General features: G+C 39.5%; 1 protein-coding gene across 3 annotated transcripts in view; it reads left to right on the top strand.

The window, feature by feature from the left end:
- CTNNA2 (catenin alpha 2) overlaps positions 1 to 16,878 on the top strand; it is a 511,524-nt gene that overhangs the window by 46,774 nt on the left and 447,872 nt on the right. For all 3 annotated transcript variants that reach the window (XM_071557036.1, XM_071557037.1, XM_071557038.1), the window contains one exon: positions 12,702 to 12,808. In XM_071557036.1, coding sequence (XP_071413137.1) covers positions 12,707 to 12,808 — 102 coding nt within the window. In that variant the 5' untranslated portion in view covers positions 12,702 to 12,706. The remainder of the gene's footprint in view (positions 1 to 12,701; positions 12,809 to 16,878) is intronic.

Here is a 16,878-nt window from a genome sequence, read left to right as displayed (position 1 = left end):
CAGTCACAGTGATGAAACCTGAGAAATTCTCTGCATCTCTCACCAGCTGTAGATGTTAGTCTAGACTGGACACTGATTTTACTGATCTGGTTTGTGTTCATTTGTGGTCATATCATAGATAGCAGCTAATTAAAGAAAAACTAAAAGTTTCCAGAACAGTGACTGTACAACTTCTGGTTAGTAGAGTTAACATGTGTAGGCAATTGGTGAGAACTGAAAAAATTGCAAATTTGATTTGCCACTAAGGTTTTTTTTCTGTTTTCCTTTTTAGATTGTGTATTTTGTTTTGTTTTTCTTTTTTCCCCCTTTGTTATTCCCCCCTCGCCCCCCCCCCCCCCCCCAGTATTTCAGATGTTGGTTAACATGAATGTGAGTAAATAATTCTTTTATAAAATAAGATGTTTGGCCTTTGCAAAGCACAAAGACCATGTTATTGAAAGACCATTTATGTTCTGTAGGTGTTGCAGGTCTTGTTAGCTTGGCCTCCAAATTAATGCTAAAATGACAACACAGTGACTTCTCAGACAAAAAGGAATGAATAAGTGATGAAATGTATGAATAAGGAAATAAAACAAGTAGTAAACTCTCCTTTGTCCTTGGCGTGATTGATTCCTTCATGCAATAAGTGCGTGGAAAACATGCTTAGTTTTGAGCACTACACAAGGAGCAAGAAGTGTGGACTGCTGATAATAAAATAGATATCCTGTTGTAGGGTATTACCAGAGCTGCTGAGTAGACAAGAAGCTGCCACACCAGTTTGCTCTCAGACACATGAAAGCTGGAGCTGCAGTGGTGATTTACTTGTTAAAACAATAGTATGGCACAGTGGAATTACGGAAGACAAACAGGGAATGTAAAGAGTGGGATGTAAACATGTAGTAACCAGCTGAACAACAACAGAACAGCCGCAAGGGATGAGCTTAGAGAGCTTTGTACGTGGCAGCAGAACAAGTGATAGGATGCCCTGGATTAGTGGGAGCAGAAGAATCACCTTTTTACTGGGTATTGGAATACAGTGAACAAAACAAAGAACTATTCAGGCTCAGAGAATGAACATCCCATGATCAGGGACAGGTGGTGACACTGGATGCTCTCCATGCCTGTGCAATGAAGAGAAAGTGTGATGACACTTGTCATTATTGAATTATCTGCTTTGTTTTCTTTAATTCTGCCACAGAGAGCCCAGTAAAACCAGGAACATTTGTGCTTTGTTGTGATGGCAGCATACACTGGAGTTATTAAAGACATGGATGTGAGCAAAATGAAATAAATTTACTGTCTTTCAAACTGGCTTTGTTCACAGGAAGACATAAAGGAGGAAGCTTTAAAATAGTGGTGGATACTGAGTTTTTGTGCTACTGCTCTGTATGTATATTATAAATATCAACTGCCAGTAGATTGTGATGTTTTCCATCTGGAAAGGTGTTCAAGGCAATGCTGGATGGGGCTCTGAGCAACCTGGTCTAGTTCAAGGTGTCCCTTCCAATCCAAGGGTTTGGAACTGGATGATCTTAAGGTCCCTTTCAACCCAAACTCTTCTGTTACTCTGTGATCTCTTGAGTCTCTAAGCAATCCCTTTAGCTGGAGGTGGAGAAATACTGCTTAAAACAAACCACCTCCAGTGTGTTCATTGTATGGTCAAACAGTTCTCTGTATTTTATGGGTAGTTTCAAGCAAACAGTGGGTTGTACCAGTCAGTGCCAGTGCCTTTCCAGCTTTGTGAATTATCTTACCATGGAGCATAAATCTCTGAATGTCATGGCCTATTCTGGCTCATTCATAACTGGGGGAAACTCTTAAATCTCTGCTTATCCCAATGGAAGGTGGCCTATCTGGTGTTCCCTGCTGGAGTCCAAGGGGCTGGAATTCACTTCCACCAGAGCAGAGTTTCATCCTTGCTGGAGCATCCTCTCTGGAAGCCTGGTTGTTTTTTGGGGACTGGAAAATGACCTTCAGTGTGTTCACTGCCTGTACAGAACTTTTTGAATTGAAGCCAAATCCCATCTTTTGCTTTTTTTTTTTTTTTTTGACCTGCTGGAAGGCAGAGATGTGATTAGTGCAATCACCTGCATAACATGCACCATATCTTTTAATGAGGGAGCTCCTGTTTAATCCTTATCTGTGAGCCTGTAAAGTTCTAAATTTAAAATAAGCAGTGATGGAAAGTCCATCTCAGGTCCTTTTAAATTATTCCCCATACATAGTTCTTCCCCCTATTTAAAAATATTTTGGCAGTTGTTTATTTCTGTTAAGAACCTGCTTAATTTCAGCTTTTGCTCATTGAATTTTAATATCCTTTGGCCTGGATTGGGGTGTCTGGTCTTTATTATTTCTAAAGTTTCCTTCATTGAAAATCTCTAAATCAATGACACCCTCTATAATTTTGTGACTCCCTCTTCCCCCCCATGTGATATTTTGTTACATATTTGAGTGTCTACATTCCCTATTATTTTGTAAGAGGTTTATGTTGTATTGTCAGCCTTGGTTTGAGATAATCCTGTCTTCAAGTTTTAAACAAAGGCACAAGGTTTTTTCCTTCATTTCTGGATTATCTTCAGTACTCTGCATTTTAAGGGAAAATAGGAAAAAAATCAAAATTAGTCCAAATAGGATAAAAAAAAATTAATCCAAATGATAGATTAAAGGTTGAGGTCAAGACTGTTAGAAAGTGTTGTCTCTCCCTTTACATGACATTTTTACAAAGTTGTATGTAAGTTTTTTGTTTGGTTCTTTTTTTTCCATCATTTTTAACAATTTCTTCTGCACTGTTATGGCTTTAATGGCATCTTTTACATTAGAAATTACATGTGTTCTCTCATTGTCTGCATCACTTCTTTTAGAATGAAGGACTGTTCTGAACAGGAAATACAGACCTTTATTGTCTTTAATTCAATTAATTCAGTTGAGATTACAATAATGATGCCATTCTTATGCCACTTTGTATGTCACTATTTCCCAACTAACAGATCCACAGCAAATCCTGTGAACACACAGCTGGGGAAGGTAAAACTTTCTGGATATCATCATGGATGGCAGTCTGTGCATTGTGCAGCATAAGAATGATGGCAGGAACATTTTCAGTGATAGCTGACCAAGCAGAATTAAGCAGTTTAGTTCTTATTATTTATTTCCATCCTTGAAGATTTTCAGTGATTTTTACTTTGTCCTTTTTTTTTTTAATTAGTGGTAAATAATTTTGGAGTGGTACATGGGGCTTCTATCAGAATGAGGCCTGTTCTGAATGGGTTTCCTAGAAATACAGCAACTTTCTGTAAAATGTTTAAAGAAAGAGCAGATTTAATGAGCACAAGGTCAGGTGATACATTTCTTTATAATTTTTAGGAATTTCTCAGGGACAGTGGATGAACATCTGGAAAAACACAGATACCAGACAATGAGAACATCTAGAAGTTGGTGGGAATGTTCAGAGAGGTTATTAATGACCCTTAATATTAATTGCTGAGGAGAATGTCAACTGTGCTCCTACTGGGCTTTGTTTAAAAACAGTGCTATTTAACGTGTTAATTATGGAGCCAGAAAAGGGAACAGCTCCTTCTCCATAGTGTGGGAGCTTGTAGACTTTCCAAGGGCAAGGGGAGACTCTTCTCATCCTGTTTGTCTCTGAATTTTGCAAGCTTTGGGCTGGTTGTGTCTGTAGTTCAGGTAACTAAAAGATTGTGTTCAGTGCAGGAAAATAGTGTTGCACCTGTAGGAACAAGAGCCAAAACCTCTTAATTAAAATCATGAATAATCAGATTATTTAAAGCTTAATGAAAGACAAATATGTGTAGGGATGGAACTAGCAGTATTGCTATAGTGAAACTAGCAGGGGAACAGTCTCCTTAAGAAGCCAACCAAACAAAAAAATCCTCAAAAACTCTTAAAGCTTTGGCTCTCCATAGGAAAAACTGTAAGTTACTTAATCTGGAGGCAGCAGTGGTTGGTTTGTGGTATAGAGAGTTCCTTTTCTGAGGAGTGAAGAGCAGCTACAGGGCAGTACAGAGTTAAAGGTACTTGTAGTTTCCAAGTATGAGGAATTGTGAATAGGATACTTGCAGGGAAAGGATGACCCCTACATGCAGAAGCAGAGGCTTGCAAAGCCATGGTTAGAGCCAACTTCAAATACACATTTTGCAGAAATGTTGGCATTTGTGATGCAAATTCTGTGTTGGAAGGAAGCGAACACGTTAGTTTAGAGCAAAGATTCTTAGTACTTCTCTGCTGTTGGAGATGTGACCACGTTAATATAGTGAAAGAAACCCAAGTTAAATAGGTTAAGTAAATAAAAGTTTATTTTTTTTTCTGCATGATGTGTGATAAATGTTTCCTTAAGAAGGAGCAGAACTTGAAGAAAGTTTTTGAAAGTGATGGGTTTAGTACCAAAAAGGAGGATCATTTATGTAAATTCACCATATCTGCATTAACCTGAATGTCTTACACAGTTATTACTTTGTTAAGTGTAGAAATTTGCATCATTTGGGGGGACAATACAGAGGGAGGACGCAGAGTGTGGGATCTGCAAAGAGAAGCTGATCTAAACCCCTGTGGTTTCCCTGGGCTTGCAGTGCCCCTGCCTGCCCCAGCTGCCAGCAGGCAGCTCAGAGGGTTAGAGGACCTCCACACCTGGGAGATCATAGAATCATAGAATCAATTGGGTTGGAAAAGACCTCCAAGATCATCAAGTCCAACCCTTGGTCCAACTCCAGTCCCTTTACCAGATCATGGCACTCAGTGCCACGGCCAATCTCAGGTGAAAAACCTCCAGGGATGGAGAATCCACCCCCTCTCTGGGCAGCCCATTCCAATGCCTGAGCACTCTCTCTGCAAAGAAGTTCTTTCTGCTCTCCAACTTCAATTTCCCCTGGCAGAGCTTGAGCCCATCGTGCCCCCTTGTCCTATTGCTGAGTGCCTGGGAGAAGAGACCAACCCCCAGCTGGCCACAACTTCCCTTCAGGCAGTTCCAGACAGTGCTGAGGTCACCTCTGAGCCTCCTCTTCTCCAGGCTAAACACCCCCAGCTCCCTCAGCCTCTCCCCACAGCACTTGTGCTCCAGTCCCTTCTCCAGCCTCGTTGCTCTTCTCTGGCCCCGCTCCAGCCCCTCAAGATCTTTCCTGACCTGAAGGGCCCAGAACTGAACACAACACTCAAGGTGTGGCCTCACTAAGCAGAGTACAGGGGAAGATGACTTTTATTAGAAGATGCTGAAGAGCTGTGGGAACACAGAGCGATTTGTGGGAAAGTCTGTGAGTGTACAGGAGTGACGTGGCAATCTTTTGGTTCAGGTTCCTAAAAAGTTTCTATTTTCCTGAGCTTTTTAGGAAACTCCCCTACCTTGACTGTAAAAGTTATTCAGTGGGAAAAAGCATGCTTGTATAAATAATGCAAGATAAATGATTTGAATATAGGAATTTTATGGATGGCTGTTTAAAGCAGCTTTCAAGCACTTTCATTACTTACTCATCTTGGAGTAAATTACTTTTCACGTCATTCTACTCCTTGCATTTACTAGAGCAAACAAATGTGAACAACCCAATTTGTCATCCTTTCTAGGGGATAGAACTCCCCAAATCACCAGGCTACTCATGAAGAACCAACCATTTGAATTTTAGGTGTTTTAAGGCTTGGATATTGTATTTAACAGCCCCCTGGAGTGAGGATCTACTAAGTAGTAAATGTCACCTGAGTGTTGAATGATGGGGAAGCCCAAGCAGGTACTCAGAATGTAGCTGGAGATGTGTGAGCCTCTAAAACAGAATTATTTTACTAAGCTATATAGTAGATAAAAATGATTTGGCCATTGCATGTAGCTTTACAGAGAATTTTGAAATACATTATCACTTTCCAGTTAAGGCAGAAGCAGCAGCAGGTCATGAGAGGGGGGTGTGGGTGGCACCTCCCTGTTCCTCTGCCCCTTGTGTTTGCACCTTCCCAGAGAGTTCTTATGGGATCTTGGATTTCTGAAGGCATTTTGCCCTCATGTCTAAGTCAGGTCCTGGTGTGGGCTGTTGCCTTCAAGACTGACTGGTTAATGTGACTGCAAAGTGTGAGAATCACTCAGTCTTTGCCTTTTTTTAGCTTTCCATGGGCTCTGTCCCTCTGGCTCTGTTGCCTCCTCAAGGCCTTTTCCCTCCTCACTTGATGGTTTATTGATTAAAAATCCAAGTTTGCCTCATGGGCTGCTTCCATTTCAGAACTTTGTTTGGGTGAAGCCAAACCAGGATCTCAGCCCAATGTGGAGGTGGAGGGTCAGCAGAAGGTGAGAGGGCTGTGAATCCAAAAGGAAGCTGGGGGCTTAGAAAAGCTCAAATTAAAAATTTCCTGCGTGGTTAAGCTTGGGAACTGGGGCTAAAGGTTTAGTTTGACATGTTTTTTCCAGCCCAAGTTTTAGGAAAGAAGAGAGGAGTCACATTCGTGATACGAATAAGTATGTCAAAAAGTTGTTATTAGACATGGAGTCAACAAATATTCCTTATACTCCTGCAAACTACCCAGTTCTGTTTGTTTATTTTTTCTTTCTTTCTTCTTTCTCTTTTTTCAAGCAAGGTGTCGGGAACTGCCTGTTTGAGCTGAGAGTGTTTCAGCCAGATGTGCTGGAGGCTGTGCTGTGCTGTCATTGACTAATGATAAGAGCTTTCATCTGTAGAAAGAGATGTTCCCTATTCCCTTTCCACTGCACTTTTACTCCTCATTGTTAGTCTGTGCCCTCTTAGCATTTCCCCTTTATTTCCCCTCTTGACAATTGTTATGCACTCCTGCTTTTTGTCCTCCTGCCTGTATTTGTATTCTTGTGTTAGCAGAGACAGAGAAATGGCTTGGCAATAGTGCTGGAAACCAGGCTCCCTGGAGAAGCAGAGCTCTTGCAACTACACTTTACATCAGCTCAGGTCAGCTCACAGGTACAGCTGCATTGCCCAGTACTGCAGGTAGATGGAAGGGAGCAGAATCTCAGCTATATGTAACACCAGGTCTGTCTGTCTGTCTGTCTGTGTCTGTCTGTGTCTGTCTGTGTGTGTCTGTGTCTGTGTGTGTCTGTGTCTGTGTGTGTCTGTGTCTGTGTGTGTCTGTCTGTGTGTGTCTGTGTCTGTGTGTGTCTGTCTGTGTGTGTCTGTGTGTGTGTGTCTGTGTGTGTGTGTCTGTCTGTGTGTGTCTGTGTGTGTGTGTCTGTCTGTGTGTGTCTGTCTGTGTGTGTCTGTCTGTGTGTGTCTGTCTATCTATCTATCTATCTATCTATCTATCTATCTATCTATCTATCTATCTATCTATCCCTGAGATCAGCTCAGTTGGTTAAAACTTGGTTGTAATAATGCCAAGGTCATGGGTTCAATCCCCTATGTGGGCCATTGACTTAAGGGTTGGACTTGATGATCCTTGTGGGTCCCTTCCGACTCAGAATAGTCTGGGATTCTATCTATCTATCTATCTATCTATCTATCTATCTATCTATCTATCTATCTATCTATCTATCTATCTAATCTATCTCTATCTCACTGCAGCCATTTGGGCCAGGTGTTGGACTCCCTAGGACTCTGTGATTGAGTATTTCTAATATCTGAGGTAGCTGGTCCTCTGCTCCAACTTACCCTGGACCTGTGCAAGGTATTCCAGAGCCAGCTTGTGCATCTCTAAATGCTGTTCTGCTCTCAAGGCAGACCCAAGGGGATGGCCATTCACATATTTAGATTCCCAGCTCCCAGTGCAGCACACAAATGTCTGTGAGATCAGTCAGAGTGTTCCTGTGTCTGTCTCAAGAGATAGTGTATCCTGCTGGAAGGAAATTCCGTGTTCCTCCCAGAAGTCTGTCTCCGTGCAGAGACGTGTTTGTTTTGACGTGGCTCTCAATCTTCAGATGTGAACCAAAGAAGCACAGGCTGTTTTTCAGTTTCTGACTCATGTTAAAGCAGTTTGTGTGTGTGGTGCTGCTGGAGGGGCTGCCCTGCGCTCCATCTCTGCTGCTGGACTGGGAGCAGCTTTCTCTGTTGCCTGTGCTGTCCCTGCATGTGGCTTCAAAGTCAGGCAGAACTGAACACTTGCGTTCCTTCTGTAGGATTAGTGTTCCACCAGGGAATGTTCTTGGTGGGATCCATAGCCCTGTTACCAAGGGCAAAGGATAGAAATAGCTGGAAGATCAGGTGGGTTTTAAATATATGTGGAAGCGTCCCATTAGTTTGGACACAGGGACTGCAAGCTGAGATGGTGACTGATGTGGGAGAATCATTTGTAAAGCTCTTTTTTATCTTTTAATAGTCCATATAAATGCCTCACAGCATTTAGTATTTATTTTAAATTTAATGCTTGGAAACATGGGCTAAATTATTATTATCCTGCCTTTTGAGTCCTCTTAACTTCCTGATTTTCTCCCTTGCTGGACATTTTTTTTACACTAATAGGTCTTACACTAATGAGTATCATTTTTTCCCTTCCAGTAGCAAACAGACTGTTGGAAGCACAAACTTGTGCTGCCAGCATTGCCAGTCTGGTATTGCCACCAGGTTGATCCTACAGCTTTGCTGTGAAACAGGTATAATGGGTTTATTACTTTATTCAGTGTGAAATGTTTAGCATCTGCCTTTCAAGTCTACATTGCTGCATCTGTGAGGTGGACTAACAACTAGAGGCCTGTTCAAGACTGGCAGTGTTTCTGTTTCTAAGAAATTATCAGTTTGCCTCTGCAAATGCCGCTTTTGCTTGTGTAGATTTAAAATATTTTTACTGTTACATTGAAGTGTGAGCACAGAAAGGAGCTGAGCTGTCCCTTGGCAGCAGCTTTGACCATGGGAATGCATGTCAGGGTAAGTCACAAGGAGAGGGGATCTATTGTAGAGGGAAACAATACATTGTGGTGTGACAGAAAAGCAATTCCACATGCAGAATGTTTTGGTTTTGTTCAACATTCCAAAAAAGTGAAATTCTGCTGTGTGTAAGGGTTGGTGATAAGGGTGGTGTGGGATTAGATTTTCGGTGGCTTGTTATGAAATGAATTCCACTGATGCAGAGTTTGGCTCTGATATAGGAATCCACTTGTTCAAATAAATACTTGTTAGTATTTACTAAAGTAAATACTTACTTTCTTTACAGATAGGCTTTGAAGACAAACTGCCTAAACAAATGTTCACACAGAATTACTGAACTGGATAGAGACATTTCTCTAATACTGCTGTATTTAGGACAAGCTAAAAGCTTAGCAGAGACATTTTGGCACATGCTCAAGGAAGAAAACAAACAATTAGGAAATAGAATTCCTTAAATACATTCTTGTAAAAAGTGTGGAGCTGGTTTCTGGGCTAGGACTGCAATATCTGTGTGCTTCTATAGCATTAATATCACTACAGCACTACTAACATAATTCCTTTCTTTAACAATATCAGTTTTGAGTTTTAGGCTTAATAGTCACACTCAGCCTGTTGATAACATATGTGAGAAACAGTGATTAAGTTTCCCAGAAGCTTTCTGATAAAAAAATAAATAACTCTCTAACCATAAAATCATGCAGTGAACTTTCATTCTGTGGAATTTATACATGTTCCTTAATTACAGAGCTTGGAACTTGGATGAGAAACCTGAGTCTTTGGAAGAAAAAGTAGATTGGTTTCCATATGCTGCTGAGCATTGAAAAAATGGCATTAAGTGGTCAGTATGACAATAAATAACTCAATGGGAAAGCAGAAAAATTAAGCTACTTAAGAAAATAGTGGGTATTAGTCTAGTCTAGAAGATAATGGGAAAGAAGATATTTTTCTGCTAATGTTCTCTCTTGTAATACACTTTTATATTTTTATTTACATTTTTATATATGGAAAATATCATGAGATGCTGTTACCCTCTGCTCAGAGGGGTTATCTTCCTCACAGGTACTGCACAATCCAAACCAAGTATAAGTTATAAAGTGATTCATATTTTCAGTGAAGTACTTAAAGCTACTTATTTGGGGGTTATTTAGTCAAATAATCATAAGGTATTCTTAGCATCCTGTCCTTCATCAGCTGAGTAGTCCCTTTCTGTTTGGTCTGGGAAGTTCATTGTGGAAATGGTAAGGAAGGAATATTCCATCGCTTCATACACACACTTGGGGAGGGATTCCTTTTAGTCTTGTCATTTAAAATTGCTGTTGTGACAGCAGCTGGAGGAATGTTGAGGAAAATGCATTAATTTGACTTGTTATTTTTACTGATTTGCTGTTGTGGGATAGATTTTATTGCAAATATAAACCCATCTTAGAAGTTTTTAATCAGGCTTTTTCTTGTCTATGTCATTTTATATTTGAAAGTGTCGCTCTCCCTTTTATATTGAGTTCTGAAGGATATTTGTTTTATTTTTTACTGAAGGTTAAACCTGAGGCCGTGTTCTGATTGTAACAACTGATTATCCAGGTTACCTTTAGTGTCACCTGTATGATTGTCATCCTCTGAAATTAATTTGCTTTGTAGGCTTTGGACTGTGGTACAGCCTGGAATTTATTTTTGTACTCTGACAAGTGTCTGTTTGAGGACTCACGGTGGTGGAGAGGAAAAGTGGACTTACTAAAAAGAAAGACTGGAACACATTTGAAAGTATCATAACTCATGAATTATTGACTTGAATAATTGTCTACTTCAGACTTACTCTTTGAATCCAGAGGCCCACTGGAGTGTTGAACATCTTTATATAAAAAAGAAGTGTGTTCTGAGAGATGATTAAATGCTGCGTGTTGGAGAAGTGGGGAGAGCTCCCACATGAACCCTGTTTGCAGCAACTGGAAACTGTCTCACAGTTTCCTTTAATCACATCTGACTGTTTTCATGTTGTAAAACATGAAAATGATTTTTTGCACAAGAGTGGCCAATGAATAATAGCGATTTTAGCACACACTGGATATTCTCAGGTAATTCTGTCACCCAGTGTTTGCACAGGAGAGGAGCCTGTGGGTGGGGTTTAAATCATTTATAAATACATTGATTAGGGAGTTCTGATCTGCCTCTTTTTGAGCAAGCATTTTAGCTCAAGGAGGATCCTTTGCAGCCGGTGAATGAATTTTGCAGAGACTTTTAATTTTGATTGATAGTAATCAGTCAAGGCATTCTCCTGAATAAAGCAGTGAAATAATTCTGTGTGTACTAGATAATTTGGCTAAGTCCTGAGAATATATCTTATGGAATAATGCTTTATGGAGTGGGATGTGATTCAAGGAGCAACAGCTGAATGTCTTTTGATTTTATTCACTTGATTACAGTGATGGGTTATCTATCTATCTATCTATCTATCTATCTATCTATCTATCTATCTATCTATCTATCTAATCTAATCTATCTAATCTATTTTATCTATATCTATCTATCTGCTTATAATTGCCCCCCTGAAATTAGCTTGTTAGTTAAACATAATTTTATGTAGAAAACAATTAAAACTTTTGGGATATTATCTTCAGAGGACTTGACTTGGATCTCACTTAAACAATGTCCAATATAATACTATTTATTGTCTTTCCCTTTTAGATTTCTTATGGTGTATAGGCCTTTTAATTTTTTATTTTAATTTTATATTATAGAGAAATATTTAAACCAGAATTATTTAAAATGAACATTTTTTTCATCAAACTTTTCCGTCTCCTTGTTTTTTTATGGACAAGTTAGTTTACATGTGGCTTTGCTTGTCACCAGATACTTTTACAAAATCACTTTTCAGCTCACTGAGGTGCATTGGATGTCTCTGACAACCTGACAGCTGGGCTTCTCTGTACCTGGAATTTCAAAATTGAAGTTCAACTGTCTAGAAAATTACAGGAAAAACTGAAATGGCAAATAAAATGACAGCAACTTGCTGTTGCCTTCCTTTTAGACCTTGTTTAAGCTTTTAAGTCTTGGGTGGTCTGGGAAATCCTTGGTGGGTTTAAATGAGTTCTGCTCTTTTTGATGCAAAATGAAGAAATGGTGAATACTGTGGGGAAGTTCTATTAAAAAATCTTAAGAGGGGTTTTGAATTTGTTTTATTTCCACATGTGGTGGGTTGACCTTGGCTGGTAGCCAGTGACTACCAAGATGCTCCTCACTCCCCATCCTTTGCAGGACAGGGGGAGAAAATGGGATAGAAACCTCATAGGTGAAGATAAAGTCAGGAGATCATTTGCCAGTTACTTTCACAAGCAAAACAGCCTTGGGGAAAACGATTTTAAAATTTATTACTAATTAAAATAGAGTTGGATTGCACGGGAAGAAAAGGCAAAATGTAACATGCCTTCCTCCATCTTGACTTTTTCCTCAGTCTCTGCTCCACTTCTAACTCTTCTACTTCCTTGCCCTGCTCTGAGCAGCACAGGGAGATGTGGGGGTTGCAGTAAGTTCATAACACTCCCAGTCCTTCCTCACACCTTTCCCCTGCCCCAGTTTGAGTTCTGTCTTTTGGCTGCACTCCTTCAGGATGAACCTGCTCTTGTGTGTGCCCTCCATGGGTGCAGTTCCCTCAGGACATCTCCATCTGCTGTGCTTGTTGGAGTGTCTGTTCTTAAGGGGTACGGGAGGAAAAAAGAATTCTCAATATAAATGTTTAAACACGCAGTGAATGTGGCAGAGGTGCACCTGGAGCTCTGGGGAGTAGAGGAACACCAGCAAGATTATGGAGAATTATTTTATATGCAGATGTATATGTTTATTCTCTAAGTAAATGATATGCAGCCTTTGGGTATTACAGTAATAATTTTCATGGATGTTGTGTGATTTTGTCTGTTCCAGGGAGTATGACTTCTGCAACGTCACCAATCATCTTGAAATGGGACCCCAAAAGTCTGGAAATCAGGACTCTCACAGTGGAGAGGCTCTTGGAGCCACTTGTTACCCAGGCAAGTCTCTTTGGGTTGTTTTGCTTTTTCCTTTAGCCTGGTGCTCTATTTACTCATTTTACGTAATTATCTTAATAATATTTGATAATAAAAACGTGAGCAGTTTTTGTTCGTGGTCTCTGGTGGAAAGCTTTGCTCAAGCATGTTTAGAAGCTCTTCTAAATAATTTATAGTCTCAAAGCATGAGCAGGAATACAGTAGCAGCAACCAGTTAGTTGTGTCTGACTTACAAAGCAATTTAGAAATTCGTGAGGCAGTCGAAGGCAGGGATCTGACAGATCACATGTTCCTGCTTTGTTATTATGCCATGGAAGACAGTCAAAAACTCCAAACCAACCCAACCAACCAAACTGCAGAAACTCTTCAAACATGTTCCTTTGTCTTCTTGAGCTGATGTTAATCATGGAAAGCAGATTACATAATTTAGAAACCTTCAAGATGGGAAGTTCCATTATATAAAATCCATCCAGAAGTCATTTTTTCCCAGGAATGGTGATATTAAAAATGAATGTCAGCTATCTCCATCTGTCCATCCACCTGGTACTAACAATTTCTCTTAGACATTGTGGATCTTGACATTGCTGAATAGAAATGTGAGCCTCCATTTGAGTGTGAGAACAGACTTGATGTTTCTGTTTTTAGAATAAATCTTCTCTAATTCCCTGAAAATGAGGTCTCTGCATGGTTCCTATACTCTCACAGTGAGTCAGTTTCCAAAGAGATGACACTTAGTGTTCTCTCCTTGTTTTTGTAAAAAAAAGTTATTTTTCTACAAATTATTCTGGACATGAAAGTCTCTAACCATGTCCACATCATTACAGACTCAAACACAGAGAGATGTTTCATTTCAGGTAGTTGGTGATAACATGGTAATTAACTCTCATTATGAACCTTTATAACTTTGTTGTTGGTATGAAAGACTAAAATCCTGAATTAATTGTAAAACCAGCTGAAAATGAGGTTACAAGCTCCTTGTTTTTCTGTTACTGGTGTTGGCACAGAGGGTGAAGCTTCTGTGCAACACAGTCTATTGTTGAAATTACCAAGTTACTGGGTGTTCTGGGAGGGAATTGCCTGTTCTCCTTTGACTTTATTTTCCAACAACTTGCCCAGAGATAATCAGGCAAGAAGTGAGAGTTGATTTGTGAGTTCACAGTTTCACAAGCTGCTTGGGTTACCTGGGTTTAGCTGGATTTTTGTTTGATAGAGTGCTATAAAAAATTATATCAGGAAATTGCAAGCTGAATTACAAGATACGGATTTCTTCAGTGATGACAACTTTGGGTCCCAAGCTTGTGTTTTGATGAGGAACAATGTATTTCTATTTTAGCAGTTTGTCAAGAAGTCTGGAGAAAATGAAGTGCTGTCAAGAGAGGGCAGAGAACTGCTGGGCTGTTGTTTTATTCTACATTTATGAATATTTCCATTCTGATTTCTTCTTTTCATAGTTGCCTATATAATATGAAAATAGAAAAAAATTCTTTTTGAACATGTAATTTAATTTCTTGTAGTAAAGAAATAAACAGTTGTACTTATTTCCCTGTACTGTAATCCAGTAGAGTATGTTTGACTAAAGCATGTTGTATGTGAGCCACACAAACATAGCCACGAAAGCTTCGAGTGGTGAGAAATGTGGTCCCTTCAGATTGTGTTTATCTGTTGCATTTTTAGCTGAAGTTACTCAGCTGCTCTTTCTGTTTTTCTCAGATAACTTAACCATTATCCCAGTTTAAAGGCTTTTATTTCTTTTTCCTGCCTAAAATTGCATTTTCAGTCTGGGCAAGTCAAGAATAGTATCCTGTACCTCTGTTTGGGCTTGGATCTCAATCTGCTTGAGCAGTGACAGCCTCCACAAGGCACCATGTGCATGTTCCACGTGCAGAGGTTTGCATCTCCTTAAAAACTCTCAGAGCAATTCCCTTCCTAAAGAGAACATCTGATTTGAAAGTTTCTCTTGGCAAATAAATAAATAAGTCCCATTCAGTTTGAACCCTGAAGTCCACTTGTAGGTTCATGTGAGCTGCTTAACACAGAAATCGTGGAGATGGGAAGTTCTTGCAGAAATCATTAAAAATAGGTCACTGGATAGAAGAATGGCCCAAAATGCAACAGAACTTTGCTGCATCAGAACTTTATTTTTGAAGGCAGCCCTACTTTCCTAGAATCACAGAATCATTTAGGTTGGAAAAGACCTGCAAGATCATTGAGTTCAACTTTGACTGATCCCCATCTTGTCAACTAAACCAGAGCACTGAGTGCCACATCCAGTTGATTTTTGTGCAGTTCCAGGGATGGGGACTCCACCACTTCCCTGGGCAGCCCATTCCAATGCTTAACAACTCTTTCCATGAAGAAAATCTTCCTAATGTCCAACCTGAACCTCTCCTTGCAGAGCTTGAGGCCACCCCCACCTTGCTACAACCTCATGTCAGGTCGAGGAGGTTTGACCAGGAGTTTGGAATTGATGACAATTTGCCTGATCCTGTGATTTTGAGCACCACCAAGAGAAATTCATCCTTTATTTTGGTGTTCACCCTTGAATATTCAGAGTGCCCTCTTGTTCCCCAGGCTGTGTATGATTTTGGAGGATGCCTGGAAAAGTGGGAGTGGTTGTACACAAGTCCCAGGGCTTCAAAAGTGCTAATTTAGTATTTTGTGTCTGGGGGAGTGTGTTTGGGAACTGATTCTGAACTTGGAGTATATATAGGTACATGACTGACAGATTTTTAAATGGTGACACTGCCTTCAAATCCACTGCTTTCTCCTGAAATTTTGGAGGGTAATACAGAAGGGGGATGTGGGTTTGAAAAAGAACACCTCAGTGAGTCAGAAGAAGAGAATGGTGCATTGAAACTGAATTTTAGACAAGCTCATTAATGTTCCAGATGAGAAAATATGGACAACCAAGAACTGATTTAGAAGAAATTGTAAGACAGGAAAAAAAAAATCCTGAAATCCATTAACTGATCATGAGAACACATTAGAAATGACAGAAGTGCATTTATTCTGGGAAGGCCTGAACCAGGAAACTAATTAAAACTTTGTGTGGCTGTCAGAGGTGTAAGAGGTTTGGAGCTTGCTGGGGAACCCAGTGCTTGTTCTCATGGATAAAGGGTAAACAGATATGCCTTGCCATGTGTCTTTTAGAAACCTGCCCTTACTATTTCTTTTTAAGAAATGTGTGATTGAAAAAATTACCAGAATTTCTGTTCTCAGCAGTATTTAAATTACTAATTGCAGTATGTTTTCTTTCCTCTGGCTTCAGTGTCACAATTAGCTAAAAGTAAAAGGTAATTCTATTAATTGCTGATTTTGTTTTCTGAGAGTTCATAGCAGCTAACCTTTATTTACTGTAAACCTTATAAATTTTAATTCTATGAATTTTTTATAAGGAAATATATAACTAAAACATATTCTGAAGGGGTGCTTCCTCTTAATCTCACCTTCTTGCATAGTAGCCCAAGTGAATTGCAGTTTTATTTGTTAGACTGTGGATGGTTTTTTGTAAGAAAAAGCAATTACATTTTTAGGAAGGGTTTAACTGCAATTTTATGATTTTTTAGCTGAAAAATAATACTTTTGCAGGTTGCCCATAAGGGATGAGAGGAGATTTTTTTTGCTTTTGGTGGTTTTGAGTACTAATTAAATACAGATATGAATCCAAATCATATATGTGAAGGAGAGAAAACACCAATAAACCCCAACTATAAACCAGCAGCATCCATGCTGGGGTTTTTTTTGGAAACAGACTGAAAATACTCATGTGAACACATATATGAAAAAATGAAGGACTTGTGTCTAGTTTTTGATGATGACATTTTCTCTTCTGCTGAGATGTAAATTCCAATGTTGATTTGTGATTCTCTTTTCATTAGTTTTGCCTTGGAATTTTAAATACCAGAGTGCCTGTTTTTCATCTGTTCCTGCATTACCAGAGCTGTGCAGTGGTTGTGCCTTTTAGGATTTTTATATTTTTGGACTGTTATTTATTATTGCAGAGTTTTAACAATAACACAAATAATGGTGAGCGTTCCTGTTGCAGGTTGTTCATGACTGATAATGTTTTCCTG

This window comes from Pithys albifrons, chromosome 5 (genome assembly GCF_047495875.1).
Source record: "Pithys albifrons albifrons isolate INPA30051 chromosome 5, PitAlb_v1, whole genome shotgun sequence".
Taxonomy (NCBI): domain Eukaryota; kingdom Metazoa; phylum Chordata; class Aves; order Passeriformes; family Thamnophilidae; genus Pithys; species Pithys albifrons.
This window is presented reverse-complemented; position numbering and strand designations above follow the sequence as displayed.